Source organism: Zeus faber, assembly GCF_960531495.2.
Source record: "Zeus faber genome assembly, chromosome: 18".
In the NCBI taxonomy this organism is placed as follows: domain Eukaryota; kingdom Metazoa; phylum Chordata; class Actinopteri; order Zeiformes; family Zeidae; genus Zeus; species Zeus faber.
This window is the reverse complement of record NC_137210.1, coordinates 27675697-27698896: the sequence shown is the minus strand read 5'-3', so window position 1 is coordinate 27698896 and position 23200 is coordinate 27675697. Positions and strand designations below refer to the sequence as shown.

The 23200-nt window shown below is 43.1% G+C and overlaps 2 protein-coding genes across 2 annotated transcripts; one reads left to right on the top strand and one right to left on the bottom strand.

Annotated features, from left to right (window-relative positions):
* Window positions 1-1928: 1928 nt before the first annotated feature.
* On the bottom strand, window positions 1929-13608 carry LOC307244202 (uncharacterized protein). Its single transcript, XM_080019298.1, has 20 exons — window positions 13295-13608; window positions 13058-13139; window positions 12063-12092; window positions 11894-11968; window positions 9746-9811; window positions 9517-9564; window positions 9236-9268; window positions 7854-7919; window positions 7689-7736; window positions 7407-7439; window positions 6031-6096; window positions 5866-5913; window positions 5584-5616; window positions 5090-5167; window positions 4874-4921; window positions 3587-3634; window positions 3307-3487; window positions 2994-3095; window positions 2837-2914; window positions 1929-2427 (listed from the first exon to the last, which is right to left on the bottom strand). Exons 1-20 carry the CDS (start codon window positions 13368-13370, stop codon window positions 2197-2199), a joined length of 1470 nt encoding a protein of 489 aa, XP_079875424.1. The 5' UTR covers window positions 13371-13608; the 3' UTR covers window positions 1929-2196.
* On the top strand, window positions 13476-17450 carry LOC307244201 (heat shock 70 kDa protein 12A-like; the record flags this gene model as incomplete). The annotated part of the gene is made up of 4 exons (XM_080019297.1): window positions 13476-13754; window positions 15048-15272; window positions 15378-15549; window positions 15756-17450. The coding sequence occupies 4 exons, from the start codon at window positions 13476-13478 to the stop codon at window positions 16781-16783; spliced, it is 1704 nt and encodes a 567-aa protein (XP_079875423.1). The 3' UTR covers window positions 16784-17450.
* Window positions 17451-23200: the final 5750 nt, after the last annotated feature.

Below are 23200 nucleotides of genomic sequence, written 5' to 3'. Positions count from 1 at the left end.
GGTTATTATTTTTAAGAGATGACGTTGAGATGTTCTAACCAATCACAATGCCAAGTGATTTCACTCTTTATCGTTTGTGTGTGTGTGTGTGTGTGTGTGTGGCATTGAATAGCAGTGTTCCAGTCCAACAGGGACATAACTGAACAGAAATCAATCCCTTTGCCTTGTTGTTTGAGTCTTTTCCTCATACAAACATCTTGTTATTCAAACAAAACGATTCGTATTGAAACATTCAGATGTGTTCATTATACGCCGATGAAACTATCCAATGTGAAAACCTCACTACATTGTAGTAAGACAACTTAAAAATAAACAAAATATCGCACAATTATTTTATTCATAATGTCCTTCACTGGCCAATCCCGGGTTTCTACGCACGACAGGAGTGTTGAGTCACATATGACCAGCAGAGGGCGGCATGGAGATAGACTCTACAGTTAAATAGTCTATCTCCCTGCTGTCCTCTGCTGCCCTTTTTGTTGTTGTTTGTTTTTTTTTGCAGTCATGGCTGATGCAAAAAAGATCAGGCAGGTTATTTTTTTTATCTTGGAATGAGAGGGGCATTTCTTCAATTTCTCCAAAAGTCTGTTTTTTAATGCAAGTTACATTAACGTGGATCATAGGCTCATTTTACTCGGGTACACAATTTCAGCAAAAATCTGAGGTTGTGTGCACATCCACATCACATCAGCCAGACCAATTTACAAAAGAAGAGCGAATAAAACATGAGATCGCAGATTCCGGTTCTGGTTCCCGGGCTACACTGGGCCGGGTGCTGGACAGAAAAAAGGAAAAAAGTAAGAAGAGGATGCAATGTTTTGTGGGTAGAACATTTTATTCTTCTGGAGGCCTGTCACCTTTGAATACATATGTTTGTATCACAAAAGCAAACAAATGAAAATCATTTCAACAGCATGCGATTATTATTATGTTTCTCTGCAGATACCATATCATTTAGCAGATGATAAGAAAAGTCCCTAACTCTAACCCCGAACCTGAACCCTAATCCTAACCCTAACACCTAACCCTAACTCTTACCCTAACCCTAACCCTAACACTAACAGAGGATGAGGGTGAAAGAGTTATTATCCCCAAACTGTATCACCATATCAACCATGGAAACCTCATGTTGAGTCACATCTGACCAGCAGAGGGCGGCATGGAGATAGACTATTTAACTGTAGAGTCTATCTCCATGCCGTCCTCTGCTGCCCTTTTTTTTGTTTTGTTTTTTGCACTCAGCCATAAATCATTTAAACAGCATGGGATTATAAGCCATATACCATATATTATATACCATATAATTTAGCAGATGATAAGAAAAGTCCCTAACTCTAAACCCGAACCCGAAGTCCTAACCATAACCCCTAACCCTAATGCCTTACCCTAAATCCTAACCCTAACCCTAAGTCCTAGCCCTAACCCTAAGTCCTAACCCCTATTCCTAATGCCTAACCCTTAGTCCTAACCCTAACCCCTAACCCTAGGTCCTAACCCTAACCCATAACCCTAATGCCTAACCCTAAGTCCTAACACCTATTCCTAACGCCTAACCCTTAGTCCTAACCCTAACCCCTAACCCTAAGTCCTAACCCTAACCCATAACCTTAATGCCTATCCCTAAGTCCTTACCCTAACCCATAACCCTAACCCCTAACCCTAAGTCCTAACCCTAACCCATAACCCTAATGCCTATCCCTAAGTCCTTACCCTAACCCATAACCCTAACCCCTAACCCTAAGTCCTAACCCTAACCCATAACCCTAATGCCTATCCCTAAGTCCTTACCCTAACCCATAACCCTAACCCCTTACCCTAAGTTTTAACCCTAACCCATAACCCTAATGCCTAACCCTAAGTCGTAACCCTAACCCTTACCCTAACCCCTAACCCTAAATCCCAGTGAACTAGAACTGACCACATTAAGCTTGAGCAGAGCATGCAGCGCTGAGTGCCAAAGATAACAGCCACCGCTACTTTTATTATATCTCGCCATATTAGTCTAATTTTAAAACATTTTATATTTTGACAAAGGTAAATCAAAAAGAAAAATACATAACCTAAGATCTGTAGAATTGTGGATACATTTCGGGTACCATGTTTTGAGAGACAGTTTGCAGGTTGACGTAATAGACAGGGAAGAATTATCGATTATACGGAAACGCCGCACAATGCAACGAACGCTCCTCCATGTTTTTAACATTCTTGCTCCATCTCCTCCGGTTCCGTCTTAGTAGGACCCTCCGTCAGGTAGACCGGTAAGATGTCCCAGGGATCCAATCCCCGACGATGATTGGCCCAGTCGGGCTCGAGAGGAGGGTTGTGCAGGGACATCAAACACCCCAACCAGAAGCACTGGGCGGCGAGAGCTTTGAACGGGCCCTTTGATTCTTGGGAGATCCTGTCGTCGTATGATAGGAAAGGAACCTGCAATGACAGCACAACAAGTTGTTGCTTTTCTCAGCGGGGACCGCCTGTTGTTCTTATCCGGAAACCCCAGTAGTCCGAAAAATGTCAGGTTAGAGATGATTAGGTCGAGGTATAAGCTTAGAGATGGTTAGGTCTAAGTATATGCTTAGAGATGGTGAGGTCTAGGTACGGTATATGCTTAGAGATGGTTAGGATTAGTGTTAGGTTTCGGGTGTCGTCCATGTCCAATGGACATTTTTTAGACCATTGCGGTTTTGGAATAAAGGGCCGTCGGAACAATGGCATGGCACCTTTCAGACGCTGTCTTTGGAATCTTGGTAAACGGCAATCTCTTAACACTCTGCAAATTTGTCAAAAAGCGATTAAAAAACACTTTTATTGTGATGCAGATGCAAGTCCGCCGTACCTTGACAATGTCTTCTTTCTTGCTGACGTACAGAGAGATTTGAAGCTTTTGAAGCGCCACCTGTTTGTGCATCCTCACCTGGGAGAGAAGGGGTTTGGTGTGAGAGGGGAACGCGCCACGCACACGGAGTCTGTCTGCGGGAGAAGCCTGTCCTTACCTCGGCAGTGGGAAGTTCTGTTCCATGCACGTTGAAATCAAATATCTTGTCCATTGCTTTCTTCTTTTTCTCCATTTCCCGTTTGGCTGTCTTAAACATGCCCTGTGAGATTCACGTTTGGTTCATTTGCCAGTATTTACAGCGTTGACGTGTGAAAAATTGGATAACATTTGATAAAAAAAAAAACCAAAGCAACATAAATCATTGATTTGTTTGGAAGAGATTGGAGAGACACAAGCGGTTGCAACTACAAGGACAAAGCTTCCTAAAGCATCAGGGACTGAATAGCACGTACCACAGCTCGTAAACATACCTTGACCACCTCTTCCGCAATGGTTTTGTTGTCGGGATTTGTCTTCAACTGATCCCTGATGTTTTTCATCTCCCGGTTTGTAAACACGCTGTACATATGCTTTAGTTTGGTTTCTCCAACCGGATTGTTCAGGCTCTCTGTGGGCCCGGCCTCAATTTCGAGTGACAGTTGGTCCGCCACTCTATGCAAAATAAAATGAAGAGGTTTACTCTACCGGTTTGATTTTAAAATAAGTTCTATCATAATATGTACTTATTTCATATATAGTAATGTAAAATACCTGTCTTTGAATGATTTAAACTCTTCTTGACATTTCTGCAGTTCAGTTCTACAGAGAAACAAAGTTTAATTCACGTAATGAGACCTCATTCATAATACAGTGGTACCCCGACTTACGACTGATTCGTTCTATAAGAACGGTCCTATGTTAAAACAGTCGTATGTCGAAGCAATTTTTCCCATATGAATTATGAGATCATGAAGGGTGAAAATAAACAAAATACTCTGCACAAACACAGTAAATATGAAAAAAATATCGATAAGCCACGAACTACGTGCACACACGATGTAGGTCGCCTGCTGACTGACTGCTGACTGACTGCTGACTGACTGCTGACTGACTGCTGACTGGCCGCTGACGCGCCAACTGCAAATTTCCACGGTTGTATCTTGGAGCAAATTTTTGCGGCTATCGCTACTCGTATTTTGGATTAGTCGTAAGTAGATGCAGTCGTAAGTCGAGGTGCCACTGTACCACGAACCAACATGTACGGTCGATCACATTCAACAATCACTGTTGAATGAGTGATGGCTCATCCAGTGCAGAGGACAGCTACCACCGAGGTCCAACCAGCACCCTCTCTCCTAAGGAGGTGTGGGCTACTACACCTCTTTTGGGGGAAGATGGCCGCAAGAAAGCTGCTTTGGGAGAAATACTGGCTTCGACCACGGGGCGACGCCTGCCTCCTCTATAGGTCCTTATGCACTGAGAGGACATGTTACAGCCAAAGTCAAGGCTGCACTAAATGACAGCCATTGGTTCAGTGCACTCTAGTCCAGGCTTTTAAATGGGACCCGTCACCAGTCCCGAGGGCCAACTACAGGTCCCAGGGTGGGATGGCAGGCTGCCCTTCTACGAGCACACCTACAGCACACCTCTGGGCACCTGCTGAGCTGCAATCAGGCTGGAATGGTTGTAGTCTCTGCTAGCGTGTGCCTCACCACCAGCCATCCTTCCTGCATCCACATGCTCCTGTAAGCAGGAGGATCAGTTGTAGGAGCACCTGTGCAGAGCATGACAGGGGGCCCACCTGGCACGCCCCGCAACATGCATGGAAGGCTCCGCAGTGATACTCCAACCATGTCAGCCCCGTGGCTATTGGGCTAGTGCTTATTATGTCTAGTGGTATAGTGTATACAGTATACACTATGTTAGGGTGTCTTGTAAAAATATGTGGGATGATGGGCCACTTATGTGCGATGACACAGAAATAAAAAACAATTAAGGAATTAATTAAATTAATTAATTAATTAATTCATGAATTTATAAAATTATTCATTCACTTACCTTGCCTTCTTCAGTTCATCATCGTAATGTTCCTTCATTTGATGGATACTGTGTTGGAAATATATAAAAAAAACTTTAACTTTAAGAGTTTTTTGTTATATATTTAAGTTAGCCAATTACATTTATATGATACAGTATATCTACGTGCATCAAGTGATAATTTTTTTTGCCTGTTTAGAGTTTTAGATCATGAATAAAATATTGAGTTATGCCTACTGTTTGTTATAGGTTTGTTGACTGATCATGTCAGATCGCTGACTGTATGATTCGTTTGCACCCGTCCTGGAGCTCTGCCTGTGTAAGGACAACAGAAAGGTTTAGAGTATAAAACATTTATTTAACTATACGCATGCTACCCCCTGCACAAATGGATTTAAAACCTTCACCATCGTGAAATCCTGTTTTCACACAGACCCAGAAGTTACTGTCACGACTACAGGTTACTTGAAAATGTCCGAAAAAAAACAGCGATTTTATTATGATTATGTAATATATTGAATTATTACATCTTCAATATTCAATGAGTAATAGGCACATTTTAATGTCATAGCCTATTGCAAAACGTCTTACATATTGCGTTCAATATGGGTAGTACAAAACATGAGTGTCATATCAAATAAGTTTAAATGTATGATGAATGTAGAGTTATCACATAATAAGATTTATTATGAGAACTTGATGGCAATAAAGTTCAAGAACCTTAACCTTACCTTTGCTTCTCAAGTTGACCTCGATAATATTCCCTGTGTAAAGAACAAAAAGTAGTTACTGACCTCAAAACAGTTGTTTTATTATATGCTGGTTAACTTAGAGATACAACATGATCAATTATAATAACACATTATGGGCGTGTCCAAACTGTACAAGTGGATTTAAGACCTTCACCATTGTACATTTTCCACACAGACCCACAAGTTACTGTCATGCCTACAGATGCATCTGTTTTTTCAGGAGAACATGATAAATATAAAGTTGAAAAATCTTAACTTTACCTTTCCTTCTCTTGTTGCTCATTAAAATGTTTTTTCACCTCATCCAATCTGCAATAAAAATACATCAAATCATTTGGATAATTACTGTATTATCATTTGATGTTACAATGTATTATTTGCAAACTTTAGTGTCACATTATAAATAACATATTGAGTTATGCCCACCGTGTTTCATAGGTTTTTTTGTTTGTCTCACATTCATGACAGTTGAATACAGTTGGTGCACTCTGCCTGTGGAAGGAACACGGACAAATTACTGACTGCAAGACGCCTGTTTCTTTATATGCTGGTTGAAGACATACAACACATCAAATTGTAATGTTCAATTTAAAGTTTATTCATATACCACTTTGAAAAACAAACCGGATTTGTACTGTAGGACAACAGCGAAAAAAATGCCGACATTGTTTCAATGCGCACACATACCCTAGACAGTACACGAATAAAAGTAGATCTAAGACAATTTTTGAAAAACAGCAACTTAATCGGCCGATCTAATGATATCTGGCAGGCTGTTTTGATGCAGCAACAGAAAAGGTCCTGTACTGTGAGATGGCTCATTGGCCGTGTTGGGAGGACCTGTGGCATCTACCAGTATGGTAAGGACCTTAGGGGTCCACCAGTATGGCAAGGACCCCAATTCAGAAATGTAATCAGGAGCAAGGCCCTGCAGAGCTTTATGCACCAGCAGTAAAATTTTAAGCTGAATCCTACACTTGACAGGACACGTTAAAGTCTTGTCAACAATCTATCAGTTTGCTTAACTCAACCGGCCTTCAGGATTTTAGTGGGAGCTGTATTTGAGTTGCGTCGGGGTAACCGTGAAAAGAAATGTTCTATTCCTGAATGATTTTCCCAAGTGGAAACATATACAGGGAGAACAACCTGGGGCCCAGTATTGAACCCTGGGGGACCCCACATGAAATACTGGTTGGCATGGAAAATTGGATACCTATTGAGCGCTAGGAACATTAGGTCCTTTCGGGTTTGACCAAATGTATTTGATTTTATTGAAAAATGTTTTCAATTCCTTCTTTGTTGTGGCGTTATGGAGCTGTGGCTGTTTTTAGAGATAAAGCCTGAGACCTTATGAGCTTTTGTGTCTTTGACGAACGACTGATTGACTATTTTTAAGATATTCTTGAAAATTTCAGCAAAATCCAGCAATTTAATTGTGATAACATAATGTATTTAAGTTATTACATCTTCAATATTCTATGAATAATAGGCACTTTTAATGTTATAGCCTATTGCAAAACGTCTTACATATTGCGTTCAAAACGTGAGTGTCATATCAAATAAAGATTAGATTTTGATTTAGAAGAGATTTAACTAATTGTCATTGTACAGAGTACAAGTACTGAGGCAACAAATGCATTTCTCTGCATTTTACCATCCTAGTAACTGATGTATCTAGGAGCAGTTGGCTACCATATGGCAGTGCCCGGGGAGCAGTTAAATGTATGATGAATGTCAAGTTATCACATAATACAACTATTATGAGAACTTGATGGCAATAGGTTCAAGAACCTTAACCTTACCTTTGCTTCTCAAGTTGACCTCGATAATATTCCCTGTGTAAGGAACAAAGAGTAGTTACTGACCTCAAAACATTTGTTTTATTATATGCTGGTTAACTTAGAGATACAACATGATAAACTTTAATAACACATTATGGGCGTGTCCAAACAGTACAAGTGGATTTAAGACCTTCACCATTGTACATTTTCCACACAGACCCACAAGTTACTGTCATGCCTACAGATGCATCTGTTTTTTCAGGAGAACATTATAAATATAAAGTTGAAAAATCTTAACTTTACCTTTCCTTCTCTTGTTGCTCATTAAAATGTTTTTTCACCTCATCCAATCTGCATTAAAAACACATCAAATCATTTGGATAATTACTGTATTATCATTTGACGTTACAATGTATTATTTGCAAACTTTAGTGTCACATTATAAATAACATATTGAGTTATGCCCACCGTGTTTCATAGGTTTTTTTGTTTGTCTCACATTCATGACAGTTGAATGCAGTTGGTGCACTCTGCCTGTGGAAGGAACACGGACAAGTTACTGACTGCAAGACACCTGTTTCCTTATATGCTGGTTGAAGACATACAACACGTCAAACTGCAATGTTTAATTTAAAGTTTATTCATATACCACTTTGAAAAACAAACCGGATTTGTACTGTAGAACAACGTGAAAGAAATGCCGACATTGTTTCAACACGCAGACATACCCTATACAGTACACATAGAAATACGGTCCACTTGCAGCACAATTTCAGTTTAAAAGATAATGTAGGCACACAAATATAAAACACCAGGGAATAAGCCAATCATAGTTGTAGGCAAACGGAATAAACGTAGATCCAAGACAATTTTTGAAAAACAGCAACTTAATCGGCCGATCTAATGATATCTGGCAGGCTGTTTTGATGCAGCGACAGAAAGGGTCCTGTACCGTGAGATGGCTCATTGGCCTTGTTGGGAGGACCTGTGGCATCTACCAGTATGGTAAGGACCTTAGGGGTCCACCAGTATGGTAAGGACCCCAATTCAGAAATGTAATCAGGAGCAAGGCCCTGCAGAGCTTCACGCACCAGCAGTAAAATTTTAAGCTGAATCCTACACTTGACAGGACAGGTTAAAGTCTTGTCAACAATCTATCAGTTTGCTTAACTCAACCGGCCTTCAGGATTTTAGTGGGAGCTGTATTTGAGTTGCGTCGGTGTAACCGTGAAAAGAAATGTTCTATTCCTGAATGATTTTCCCAAGTGGAAACATATACAGGGAGAACAACCTGGGGCCCAGTATTGAACCCTGGGGGACCCCGTATGAAATACTGGTGGGCGTGGTAAATTGGATACCTATGGAGCGCTAAGAACATTAGGTCCTTTAGGATTTGACCTAATGTCTTTGACTTTATTGAAAAATGTTTTCAATTCCTTCTTTGTTGTGGCGTTATGGAGCTGTGGCTGTTTTTAGAGATAAAGCCTGAGACCTTATGAGCTTTTGTGTCTTTGACGAGTGACTGAAGTTTGACTAGTTTTAACACATTCTTGAAAATTTCAGCAAAACACAATAATTTTATTGTAATAACATGATGTATTCAGTTATTACATCTTCAATATTCAATGAGTAATAGGCACATCTTAATGTTATAGACTATTATAAAACATCTTACATATTGCTTTCGAGATATTAAGTACAGAACACGGCAAGTCATTACAAAACTCGGGTGTTGCAACATAGGGTCAGGGTTAAGTTTAGTTTAAATGTATGATGAATGTAGAGTTATCACATAATAAGATTTATTATGAGAACTTGATGGCAATAAAGTTCAAGAACCTTAACCTTACCTTTGCTTCTCAAGTAGATCTCGATAATATTCCCTGTGTAAAGAACAAAAAGTAGTTACTGACCTCAAAACAGTTGTTTTATTATATGCTGGTTAACTTAGAGATACAACATGATCAATTATAATAACACATTATGGGCGTGTCCAAACTGTACAAGTGGATTTAAGACCTTCACCATTGTACATTTTCCACACAGACCCACAAGTTACTGTCATGCCTACAGATGCATCTTTTTTTTCAGGAGAACATGAAAATATAAAGTTGAAAAACCTTAACTTTACCTTTCCTTCTCATGTTGCTCATTAAAATGTTTTTTCACCTCATCCAATCTGCAATAAAAACACATCACACAATCATTTGGATAATTACTCTATTATCATTTGATGTTACAATGTATTATTTGGAAACTGTTCTTCAACGCATAATTGCATTATGTCTATGTGGATAGAATGATGTTATTTTCTCAAATTGATGTTGTTAGCGATAAATAGAATACTGAGTAATGCCCACCGTTTTTCATAGTTTTTTTTGTGTGTCTCACATTCATAACAGTATAATGTAGTTGATGCACTCTGCCTGTGGAAGGAACAAAGACAAGTTACTGGCTGCAAAGCATTCCTTTCATCATATAGTATGCTTGTTGAAGACATACAATAAGTCAAATTGACTTATCATGGAAGATTCCAAACTGCACAAATTTTCCACACAAGCTCAGAAGAGACTGCCGAGGGGTTAAAAGAAGAGCTGGTAAGGTGATCATTTACTCCTTTTTATAGGAGTGTTAGACAACACCCTGGAGTTGTGGCTGTTTTACAGATGATGTCTGAGAGACATGGTGCTCTTGACGAATGAGTGATATTTGACTAAGAGATCCTTAAAAGTGTCAAAGGAGACCTGATGTTTGTCCTTCTTCCCTTGTCTCATGCCTACAGATTCATGTTTTTTTTTAATTACATTACATCATGTCATTGAGCAGACAATTAGTTTATTTATCACAGTATCAAACCAACTGTATGTCACAGTTACTGCTGAACATCCTCTAGAAACAAGCGGGGTTAGTAGACTTTGAGATTTTTTTATTGTTTTTTTAATGACAACCTGAAAAATATTAAGTTCGAAAACCAAATGTCAAGTTAATCTTCACCATAATAGTTTGTCCTTTCATTAAAACTGTTAATCATGTCCAATTTTTTATCAAAAGTTTTGATGACTATATTGTCCATTATACACACACACACACACACACACACACACACACACATATATATATATATATATATATATATATATATATATATATATATATATATATATATAAACAGTATATTTGTGTGTGTACATAAATATATATACTTGATATACTATATACAGTATATATATATTTGGAAAGAAGCAAAGCTGCTGCGTTCTGAACTAGTTGGAGGCCAGAGAGTGACTTTTGGTGGATTCCAGAAAGGAGGGAGTTACAGTCGTCTAGTAATGAGAAAGTTGGGACGTGGATTGCTTTCTCCCGGTCGCTGTGTGATAGCACTGGTTTGATTCTTGAAATGGTTCTCGGTTGAAGGAAGCAGGGTTGGACAATTTTCTTAATTTGTGTTTCAAAGTTCAGGTCAGAGTTAAACAGTTGGCAAAACAACAGTGCCTTCACAGCAAGAAGGTCCTGGGTTCGAATCCCGCCTGGGGCGCTGTTGGCGCCGTGCTCCGGTGGGTTATCTCCCAGTTAGGTGCCTTTCTGTGTGGAGTTTGCATGTTCTCCTCGTGCTCACAGGGAGTTTCCTCCATCTAACGTCAGTAAGGACCAAAAACATGCACATCATGGTCTGACCAGCGATGGAGGTTTGGAACCAGGTCCTGGGGCGTCGTCCAACGCTGCCCCCTGCTCCTGGCTGCCCCCCCGGAGGAAGGACAAGCCAGGACGGTCAAATGCAGAGGAACCATTTCACCAGCACCATCCCAAGCATGTGGTGTGTGTGTTGGTCGCCGTCACTGCATGAACGCATGTGTTGTGGTGTGCTGGGTGACAATTAAAGATTCTTCCTCAAAAGGTTTCTGGCAACAGACTTCACATTGGCGCACAGAGTATCAAGGCCACTCTCAATTTGACTGGTAGAATTTGGCGGAGTGAACGATATGATTTCTGATTCTAAATTATTGAGTTGAAGAAAATTCTGTGCTATCCAACGGTTGATGTCATTGAGGCAGTCCACAACAGCAGCGAGGCTGTTTGGGTCTGCGGGTCTCAGAGGAAGGTATATCTGTGTGTTGTCTGCGTAGCGTACCAATGAAAAGAGACGTCGTGTCTTTGGATCATTTGGCCAAGAGGCAGCACACAGACCGATAATAAAATTGGACCTAAAAAGTGGACCTGTGGTGCACCACAGGTCATTTGAGCTGTAGAGGATGAGTCGTTACCTATGGAGACTGCAAAGGGTCTTTCTAAAAGGCAGGAATAAAACCAGGCGAGTGCAGTGTCCTTGATTCCAACCCAGGTGTTAAGACGCTCAATTAAAATGGCGTGATCTACAGTGTCAAAGGCTGCACGTAGATCTAAAATAATTAAAATCGCACTATCCCCCCATATTTATATATATATATATATATATATATATATATATATATAAGTTTGACATTCCAAATAATGTATTGAGTTCTGCCCACCTTCTATCATCGGTTTGTTCGTCCGTCCAAAAAGGGCCGCATGATGCTGTAGACTCAGCCTTCTTGGAGCTGTGTCTGTGGAAGAAACACAGAGAAGTTACTGAGCGACTCAAACCGAAACCAAAATTTCGTGAAAATGCACAAGTGTGGTAAATCAAGCGTTTGTTACCCTGGCTGCAAGGTCGACTGCTGCTTTTTCCTAAGGAGATTTGGGGTTGAGAGAACGACAATTGAAAAACAGTTTCATGGCGTATGTAAAGTACAGGGAAAGTACGGCATCCATCTCATGTTTCCTGTGGCCTGTAGCATGCTGTTCAAAGATTTTTTTTTTTTTAATATTTAAAGACAAACCTTTACCAGGGCTCCAGACTAACTTTTTCTCACTAGTGTCATGACATTTCACTGCATATATGTATGACCGTATGTATATGTATGTGACAAATAATTGAACTTGAACTTGAACTTGAACTAGTAGCACTGGTGCTCCCTCCTGTAAGCACCAGCACAAAATGCAGGAGCACCACTGAAATCGACATGCAACGCAGCACATTGATTTTTTTTTTTCCATCTTAACGGATTTACTGATAAATTCTTTGGTAATAAATGGAAAATTACAGAAATTACAATACACTGTTATATTTTACAGGGGGGGGGGGACACAAAGTGGTGCATCAACAGAAAAAAAAAAAGAATTCATTAGATTTTATTTTAGATGATTCGATTTAGTTTTTATGAACCAAACCCATTTGTCCTTCATGACCTTTCATAGGCTGATCCCACGAGGAGCTGACGTCTGATCGAGATCAACCTTTAAGACCCGCCTCTTGTCATCCGATTGGCTTAGCGACCAGAACGTGACGTCGACGAGCGCCGCTGCTGATTGGCTCTCGAGCCGCACGGGGGGCGTAGCGCTCGCACGGGAAGCGGGGCCAGAGCGGAAGCGGGAAACTGAGCGAGAAGCACCAGTTGAGCACTGGCCCCACGTCAGGACCCAGGACACCAGCGGGGAGGCCGCCGAGGGGCCGCCCCGCCGCCCGCCCCGTCCCGCCCGTCCCGCCCGTCCCGCCCGCCCCGCTCCCTGGCCCTCGATCACACGCACGAACACAAACACGCACACGCTGACAAAACGGTGCGTCGCAGCGTCGCAGCGTGGAGTGCGTTTACCTGGACATCTTCCCTCTTCTTTTGTTGTACTTCTTCTGCTTTTTGTCACAGTTCCTGATTTCAAGGAGCCACGAAGGGAATGCTGACGATAACAACAATAAGAATAATAAGAAGACATAGACATAGACTAATACCACACGAGAACAATAATACATGTTACACGTCATGAAATGTGGAAAGTGTATACATAATATATTATATTTATTGGAATATGACACATCATGTTGCAGTTCTTACCGTCTGTCTCCTGGTGTATTTTGCTGTTCTTCGCTCCGAAGCAGTGAAGAGCCGTCCGGCCCCCGTCCCCCTTCATATAAGCTCCTCCGGGGGCGGAAGGGTGGAGCCTGGTGGAGCGGGCTGCGTATATGAACTGACTTGGACGTACGGCGGCGCAGTCAGCGGCTCTTCCTTCTCCGCCATGGGGGACTCCTTCATCGTCGCCATAGACTTCGGCACCGCGTACAGCGGCTATGCGTACAGCATCACGGCCCGGCAGGCCGACATGGACCCGCACGTCCCCACATGGGGAAGGAACCACGGGTTCCGGTCGCCCAAGACCCCCACCTGCATCCTCTTCAGCGAGGACGAGAAGTTCGAGAAGTTTGGTTACGACGCCAAGATGTCGTACATGAACATGTCGAGTGAAGCGAAGGGAAAGTACCTGTTCGAAAACTTTAAGATGTCACTCTACGGCAAAGTGAGTCCTTTCATTTTGCGTTCATTCATATATTACTCACTCACTCAGTATTCATGTAATATTCTTTTAATATTCATCCGAGTGCATGGATTTTTTTTTTCTATTTACAAGTAAAGTATTTACACGAACATATATATATTTTTTTACTAAATGAAGTCCCAGTCCTGTCTACCAGTTGAAATACATTTAAGGGGCCAATAAAACCCATAAAATGCAGTTTTGTCCTTGTCAGATAGTGATTCAGCTCAGACCATGTAACGGGAACGGTGTTTATGCCTCGAAATGACTTGGTTTGACAGTTTTCGCGAGGGGTTGTATTTCAAAGATGATCATTTTGGGCGGACGATGACTTTTTTTGGCGCATGATCACTTTTTGGCACGGCGGCGGAAATGGACGGGGAGACGCGCGTCGCCGCTGCCCCGACTTTAAGGACGCCCCCCGGGGCGGTTTGGAACGGGACGGCCCCTTAACGCGAGGCCGCTCGCTCATTATTCGCATTTATTTTATTTCATTTTTTTTCGGTCCCCCTTAAACGTTACGGTAACGTGATTTTTCCTGTACATTCGGGATGAGCGGACCGATACCGAAAGTACCGATTCTACCGATACCAAGGGCTCGTTTTGAAGATCGGTTCTAGCGACGATTGGTTCTGAAACCGTAAAAAAAAAATGATCCGTTCTCTCCCCAAAAATGAGTCCAATTGTTCGTTCCGCGTCCGTTTCCGTCACTGTTCGCGCGGTGGACGGGAGAGCGCGGAACCGACGCGTCGGTTCCGCGATCCGGTTCCTGTGGACGATGGGAGCCGGTTCCTTCTTCTTTACTTTCTTTCTCTTCCTGTTAATGACTACACGACAGAATCAGAGGGCGACCCTGCGGCGCGTTTGCCAAGTACCGCCCAAGAAGCGTCTCGCTTCCGCGATCACATGAACGCGCGGTGAGACCGCGTGTGGCGCCGCTCTCCTCCTGCCCGGGGCGCAAATTGGAATCGCGGAAAAATAAATGCGTCACGAATAACAAAAAGCATCGTGAACAGAGCGGAATTCTTTCTTGTTTCATATCACGTCACACAAACTGAATTGAAATGTGTGTCTGTATGGAGGTGTGTAATTATTTGTTAACCATACTATTCCACGAGTCCTGTTGTTTTTCCAATACAACTTGGACAGCTATTCCTAAACGTCAATATGATGAAATCTGCTCCAAATAATTATTAAGGTTTTGTTTTTGTTTTGATTGAACGAGATCGCGGTATGTGACGGAAGCGACGATTAACGAAGCCCCTTTCCCACCAGACGCTCGACCGGGACCTTCAGATCAAGGCCAAGAACGGGAAGTCCATGAGGGCCATGAAGGTGATCACCGAGTCCCTGCGCTTCCTGAAGGACCACGCCCTGGAAGAGATCAGCAAACACACTTCCAAACGGAAGTACATCGCCTCCGACTTCACCTGGGTTCTGACGGTCCCGGCCATTTGGGACGCGTCGTCCAAGCATTTCATGAGAGAGGCCGCGATCATGGTGATTGCACAGTTGTCTCACACTCGCACCCAGCACATGCCAATTCATCTCCCAGGAAAAGAACGAAAAACGACATGTTTCTTCTGCGCCGTTGCCGTTTTCTAGGCTGGTATCGCCACAGAAGATTGCAGGGAGAAGTTGGTGATGGCCCTGGAGCCGGAAGCCGCCTCCATCTGGTGTAAGAGGCTCCCCTGGGACGGCTTCATCACCGAAAACCACGAGAAGGACAAGCTGGAGCAGTCTCCTGGAACGCAGTACATCGTGGTGGACTGCGGAGGTGAGGACGTTCACCTCCAACGGGCCGAGGCAGAGTTTTACTTGCCAGCCGGCCAGACCTGTGGAGAACCGTGCAGCTCTGTTCGGCCGTCAAAGGATCGCCGAGCGCAGCACAGTCTCCAAGATTTCAATATTTGTCTCATTCTCGTGTGTCATTCCTTTGGTTTAATTTCTGTCGAATGAGCGGGTGAGTTTGTTGTCTTGCAGGTGGCACCATTGACATCACCGTGCACGAGGTGCTGCAAGAAGGGGCCTTGAAGGAGCTGTACAAGGCCTCGGGCAATGACCTCGGCGGGGAAACAGTCGACAAAAACTTCAAGGATTTCCTCAGGGATACGTTCACCGAGGAGCTCTGGGCCAACTACGAGAGCAGCTATCCCAGCGAGCTCCAGAAGATCATGTACAGCTTCTCTGCTCAGAAATGCGGCGACGACGACGTGGAGATCTCGTGCCCTTTCAACCTCGGGGCATTAGCTCAGAAGAAGCAAAACATCGGCGAATTCTTCAAGAATGTGCAAGGTGCGTCGTGGGAGGAAGGGAGAATCAACGTCTCCAGGGAAATGCTGAGGTCGTGGTTTAACGAAAGTCTCAGTGGGATTACCAGTAACCTCAAAGCCATCCTGAAAAAAGGTTTTAACATCCAGTGCATTCTGTTAGTGGGGGGGTTCGCGTCCAGTAAGATCCTGTACGACCACGTTAAACGGCAGTTTAGCTCCACCTGTAAAGTCCTCTGCCCCTTCAACGCCCAAGAGGCCATTTTGAAGGGGGCCGTGATGTTTGGGCGACAGCCAGATGTCGTGGCGTCCCGGAAAAGCGCCTTCACCTACGGCATCGAGGTGTACGAGAGGTTTGACACCACCAAGCACCCGGCGGAGAGGAAGTACTTAAACAAGGAAGGGGAGTGGTGCCGGGAGGTTTTCAAGAAGCTGGTGGAAATAGACGAGAGCGTGGGGTGGGACGAGAACAGGGAGCACACCTTCTCCCCCGTGGTGGCGGACCAAGTGGAGGTAGGCTTCGGTTTTTACCGCACGGTGAGGAAAGATCCCGCTTACGTGGACGAGTGGGGCTTGGAGTTCCTCGACACCCTTCAGGTGGGGATGCCGGACGTCACGCTGGGCATGAACCGCAGGGTCAAGTTAGAAATCAAGTTGGGCTGCACAGAAATAAATGCCACGGCGACCGACATGGAGTCCCACTCGACAAAATCCATCAAACTGGATTTCATGAGGAAATAGGGGGATCACAAACACACGCCGTTCGCTGGCGCACGCCCCACGTCAGCTACGCGGGGCTCAAACCTGGATGGGATGTCTCCCTTCGTGCCTTCGCAGGTAATAAAGATTCCACTTTTATGGGTGGATAGATGTGTGTGTCATGACCCGCTTAAACCAACGCTTATTACAAGCACCTTAACGTCACCTATACGGGCATAAATCATTTTTTAAACATTACAATCAAACCTACAAAGCTTTCACACTGCCTCGCCCAAGTGACCCACGTCGGCAACCACCCGAATGTAGTGTCATGCCCCACCATCCGCGCCATCCAGTCCCCTCCTCTTTCCGGGCCTTGTGCCAATCCAGTGCAGCGGAGACAGGAAGTGTTTGCGGTGAAAGATAACAAGGCGAGCGGCAGAGGCCAAGAAGCCGGATTCAAAACAGCCGTGAAAAAAAAGTCGCCAGAGGACGAAACGTACGGAAATGATGTGTAGAAACGGGCGTGACTCCGACCTGTTGTTTAACACGGAGTGAGCGGGTGATGGTTGCCAGGGCTGTTGTTTGCATCGCACTGTACATCATACATTCACTAATATGCATGTAAAGGTTAAAGTGTTTCTTACGCTTGAGTAAAATGTCCCGAAATGTACCTTGAAATATATATCATTAAAATCTTTGGGAAATCCCTGTTCTTGTTTGCATTACTGTGAGTCATAGCTCTGAGCAATGCATTATAGATTGTGGAAAACCTTTACGTTTTAGCTGTGCCCATAATATTGACTCAACCCCGACACATGATACCAACCCCCATCTCAAGATTCAGGACGACTTTATTTGTCCCGAGGGAAATTTGTAGGCTGCCACAAAACGTATGACGTATATTCTGAAAACAGGACAGGGGAGGGCTCGGTATGTAAACAAACGACTCTGTGCAGGATGGTTGGCTGGAGAAAACTAGACAAATGAACATAGTCAGTTACACATCTTTGGAAAAGGAATCGGCAGGGAAAAGAAACAGAAATGAAAGCTTTATGAGGCTTTATGACAGTGAATGAATATAAGAGGTAGAATGTTTTATTTCCTGGTTGTTTGTGCAGTCTTAACTCTGGTTTAACTTTTGGAAATGTACCATTTCCCATGATAGGTCGGCCGTTACCGAGAGAAGATGAAACTGAAAGTTGTCAAAGCAGCAGCTTCTGTTCAAGGTCTTTGAAATACCCAACTGTTATGGCTGCCCCCTGACTCGAAGTTATTTGCATAACAAAAAAGCAAGTTGAATAGAAATAAACAACTGTTTCCATATTTTATCATATTTTCCAGATGCTGACAGGTTAGTGGTTGATTGGTGCGACTTGCTGGGATGTTACAGGGTAAAGCAGACTGTGCAGATGCAGGCAGCATGGAAACAAGTAGAGATGACATGAACCTCTGTAGTTACATTACATTACATTTCATTTAGCAGATGCTTTTATCCAAAGCGACTTACAATTGTTCAATCACCGACGGACACAGCCATCAGGAGCAATGAGGGGTTAAGTGTCTTGCTCAAGGACACTACAGCATGCTAGCAGGAGGAGCCTGGGATCCAACCAGCAACCTTTAGATCACTAGACCACCAGCTCTACCGCCTGAGCTACCATCCCCCCCAGTTATCTAAAGCAGAGCGTTTTAGAGCCCGTATGGAAGCTTCTGGCTACAGCAGTGAGTTGCACAAATCAAACCTTGACCTGCCTTGTATTAGAGGCGGGGGGGGGGGGGGGGGGGGGGGGGGGGGGGGGGGGGGGGGGGGGGGGCTCTTTTCCAGGAAAATGAAACTGAAAGTTGTCAACCAAGTAACTTGCATTAAAAAGAAAAAAGCATGTTGAATAGAAATAGAGAACAGTTTCCATATTTTATTTCTTTTGATTTGATGATATATTTACTTTTTAATATTAACCTTAAAACGAAAAATATCAATGCAAAGATCAGCACCGTACTACAAGATGGAGGTCTCTACAACCGGCTCCTGTTTATGCACACCTACGAGGGAATAAAGCCATCTGATTGGTTAATGCATTGTTATTGATACTGTAATATACACTCACTGAACACATTATTATGAATACTACTTATTCATGTGATCATCTAATCAGCCAATCATGTGGCAGCAGTGCAGTGCATCACATCCTGCAGATACTGGGTCAGCAGCTTCAGTTAATGTTCACATCAACCATCAGATACTAAAAACCGGCGGGCGGGGCGCCCAGTTTTATTATAGTGTTCCTTATAAAGTGCTCAGTCATCGTACGTGTTATGGATATATCTACTATGGTCTCTCATTTTGGTCAAAATATGCATTACCAAAAAACAGAATAATTCACATTTCTTTTATATTTCTGAAATAATAGGGCCGCCTGTGTTGCATTTCCCAGTTGGCGTGGATTTAGAGATTTCCTTATTGGTGAAATATATTATCTATTACGACGTATTAACCATTCAGATGATTTTATTTTATCATGAGCCTCCAAAAACTGTGGCTGCTGTATTGCCTGGCGTCCAGATGCTGACAGGTCAGTGGTTGATTGGTGCAACCTGCTTAAAGCAGACTGTGCAGATGCAGGCAGCATGGAGACAAGTAGAGATGACATGAACCTCTTTGTAGTTATCTAAAGCAGAGCGTTTTCGAGCCCGTATGGAAGCTTCTGGCTACAGCAGTGAGTCAAACAGTGACCTGACTTATATAAGAGGGTTTTTCATTCCTTGGCTGTGGGTGCGGCCTCGGCAAGGATTTCACTTCTAGGCCTCATTTCCGGGAAAATGAAACTGAAAGTTGTCAACCGAGTAACTTGGAGTAAAGAAAGAAAAAAAAAGCATGTTGATAAGGAATAAAGAACAGTTTCCATATTTTATTCATTTTCTGATATGTTTAGCTAAAAAAAATATCAATATAAATACGTCTTCATAAATAATTATGTAAAAAAGGAAAATCAGCGGAACTGTTGTTCCCAATATCTACATGACTGTGACTCCCTCTGCTGGAAAAGAGTGACATTACAACTTAAACATAGGTGTACAGTAATATTACTATAATAGATTGACTTTTTTTTATTGTGGGATGGATAGATTCGATTTGGATTGGGTGTGTAGTAAGTGGCAACAAAGAAAGAAAAATTATCAACAGGGTTAATTCTGAATGAACAGAATCCATAGATAATTGGATGAAGACATAAGTGGCTCAGGGCAAACATTTTTAATAAAACACTCACTGCTTTCAAAGAAAGACAAATATGCAGTTGACTCCTTGAGAAACAAATCTATACATGCACCCAGCAGAATGAATCATCAGAGATTTAGGGTCCTATGGAATAAAATGTGAGTTCTGAAATTAGTCTCTGAATTCTACGTCAGAATTCTGAGTATATTAGGGAGGGATTCTGACCTTATTCTCAATTTTTCCATGTGTTCGCAATCCTTTTCTATATATTTATATATATATAAACCACTAACAGAGAAACGATCATTAATCTGCACCACAGCAGAGAACATTTCCACCGCATGTTGCAAGTTTTACACCATCACAAATGATAGATTTACAATAAACTCACCAACCGGTCAAATAATATCCATCGAAATATACCCTGTAATTTATTTTTATTTTTTAACCTGTGCTGTCAGCATGCTGGCCATACAACACAGAGTATTTGTACGCCATTTGCATCCAGGACAGAGTTAGTCTGCAAGAGGAGTTCAAGTTCTCAACCAGCAACGCAACTCTTTATTAATTCTTAAATCATCAAGAACTGCTGCAATAACTCTGTCCTGTGGATGCCCTGTAGAATGACAAGGGCACAGTTTTGGTTATTGAGAGCCACCACCCACCCCCCTCTTTGGAGAACTATTCATCATGTTTGGGTTTAGAAACAACTGATCACTACTCCAGGAGGGGGAGAATCACCACGGTGATTCAAATAAACATAGAAACAAACAACATTTACACAAAAACATGAACACTGGACGACAACATGTATTGAAAAACAATGAATAAGGTCCAGGAAAACTGGAACTACAACTGGTCACGTGACCTCTTCCTGTCGTAGTTATGGCAGCAAATGAGGGAGGAAAGGAGAGGGAAGCAACCAGGAGGGTGCTGGGCTGCACTGCAAGCAGATGTGGGTGTGTGTGCATGTGTGATGGGACCACCTGTATGTGTGTGTGTGTGTGTGTGTGTGTGTGTGTGTGTGTGTGTGTGTGTGTGTGTGTGTGTGTGTGTGTATACATGACTTATCCCAGCTGGTACTGGTGTAGAAGGTCGGTATTATGTCGCGGCGCCTCCAAGCGGCGGAAAGGGCCCCGAAGCCCCCCCCAAACTCTGCAGCCTTGTAGACACCCTACGGCTGCAGGAAGGCCCCGAGTACCCTGCCCTGCGGCCACAGAAGACCCCCGGGCCCCCAGAGACGCCAGGGGGCCGTGGAGTCACGCCCACACCCAGCCCCGGGGGGCAGCACCCACTCCCAGGGAGCACGAGGAGACCCCGCACCCCAGGGATGCACACATACAACCAACCCCCAGGTGCAGGCACAAGACGCACATTTCAATTCAATTTGTATGACATAATATCAAGGAATGAGTGAATGTTTGATATATTTGAGTGGGCTTGTTGGGAGTGCAACTCCTTTAGTCGCTGTTCGAGTTTATTTTGGCATTCTTGTCCTTTCTTTTTCTTGTGAGAGGAGAATGAAATAATACTACCTTAGAACTGCCTTAGCTGTTTCCCAGAGTAAGGATGGTGATATTTCTGGGGAGTCATTCAGTTCAATGAAGGAAGTCCATTCTCTGGAAAATAAGTGGTTAAATTCTTTATCTGTCAAGAGTGAGGTGTTAAACCGCCTCCTGCCGGGAGGGTTCCGCTTTGTTTTGTTTATCGGGTTGAAACTAATGGGCCCGTGATCGGAGATTACAATAGGGTGGATTTCTGGATTAGTGATTTTGGACAGTGCGGAGTTACTTGTCAAGAAAAGGTCGATTCTAGAGAAACTTTGGTGGGGTGGTGAATAATATGTGTATTCTCTAGAATGTGGGTTATTTGATCGCCAACAATCCCCACAGAGCAAGATCACTCATGTATTGTTTTATGTATTGTTACGACAAACGCCAGCATTTGTGAATATTTCTGGCTTGAGAACGGTCTAAATTTGGATCCAGTACTGTGTTGAAGTCTCCTCCAAATATGATAATTGATTCAGAGAATTCCAAGAGTTTGATTTGGGTCATCCTCAGTGGGGCCATAAATATTAGCTATGTTACCTAAAATCCCATTCATCATTATGTAACACCCTTCTGGGCCTGATATTGTGGTTTTATTTTGATATGGGATACTTTTATTGATCAATATAGAGACACCGCTTCTTTTTTGAGTTGTATGATGTGGAAAACTTCTGATTAACCCATTTAGCTTTGAGTTTGAGGTGCTCAGGTGCAGTGAGGTGGGTTTCTTGCAGGAGACAGAAGCTGGGCTTCATCTTGGTGAGGTGAGTAAGGATTCTGCTACGTTTAGCAGGTGAAGCCCAAACCTCTCACATTCCAACTAACAAACTTAATGGGTGTCATTGAGGCCAGTTAGGGGGTGATGGCACAGTGCATCCAAGGCAATAGCTATACGACCGTTCCTGTGCTTTCCCATAGATAAGTCTGGGATTTCCTCCTTTATGTTCCTTTTCACTGCCATAGTATTATAGGAAGTTTGTAGGGATACATAAATACACAAACAAATGACGAGTAGACAAAGATAAAGACAGGACATTGCCGGATTAGACATACAAGAAGTGAAAGACCTTAAAGAGTGAGAGTGATAGGAGAAGTAAGGAGAGAGGGAAGGTGAGATGAGAGTGAGCGATATTTTAAATCCTGACATAGATAGCATACCTATTCCTACATCTTGCAGTATATAATAACCAGAATTACAAGAATACATGCATAATGATCAAAATAACCAGGGTCTGGTGGAGGACTCTCGGTATAACAGATCGTCTATATATAGTTTATCAACAACCATCGATACGCGTTTACCCTTCTGCCGGTTCTCCTTCAGGACAGGATACAGCACTTTCCATCGGTCGTTGATCTCCGGGGGGAATTGATCGTTCATGCCCAGCGTGGTTCCTTTCAGCTCCTGTCCTTTGCTTTTAACCAGCTCCTTGTGCTTGAAGTGTTCAAACTTAGCAATGATGGAGCGGGGACGGTTCCCCACGCGGTGTCCCAGTCCATGAACCCGGTGGAAGGTGATCTGCTTCACGGTGTCCGTCGGGAGTTTCAGGGCGGTGCGGAGAAAGTCTTTCACCATATTTTCTGGGGACTGGGTGTTGTTCTCTGGGATCCCAGAAAAGATGAGGTTGTCCCACATACTTCTGGATTGTATATCTGGGATAGTCTCTTTCATTATTTTATTCTAATTCTTTA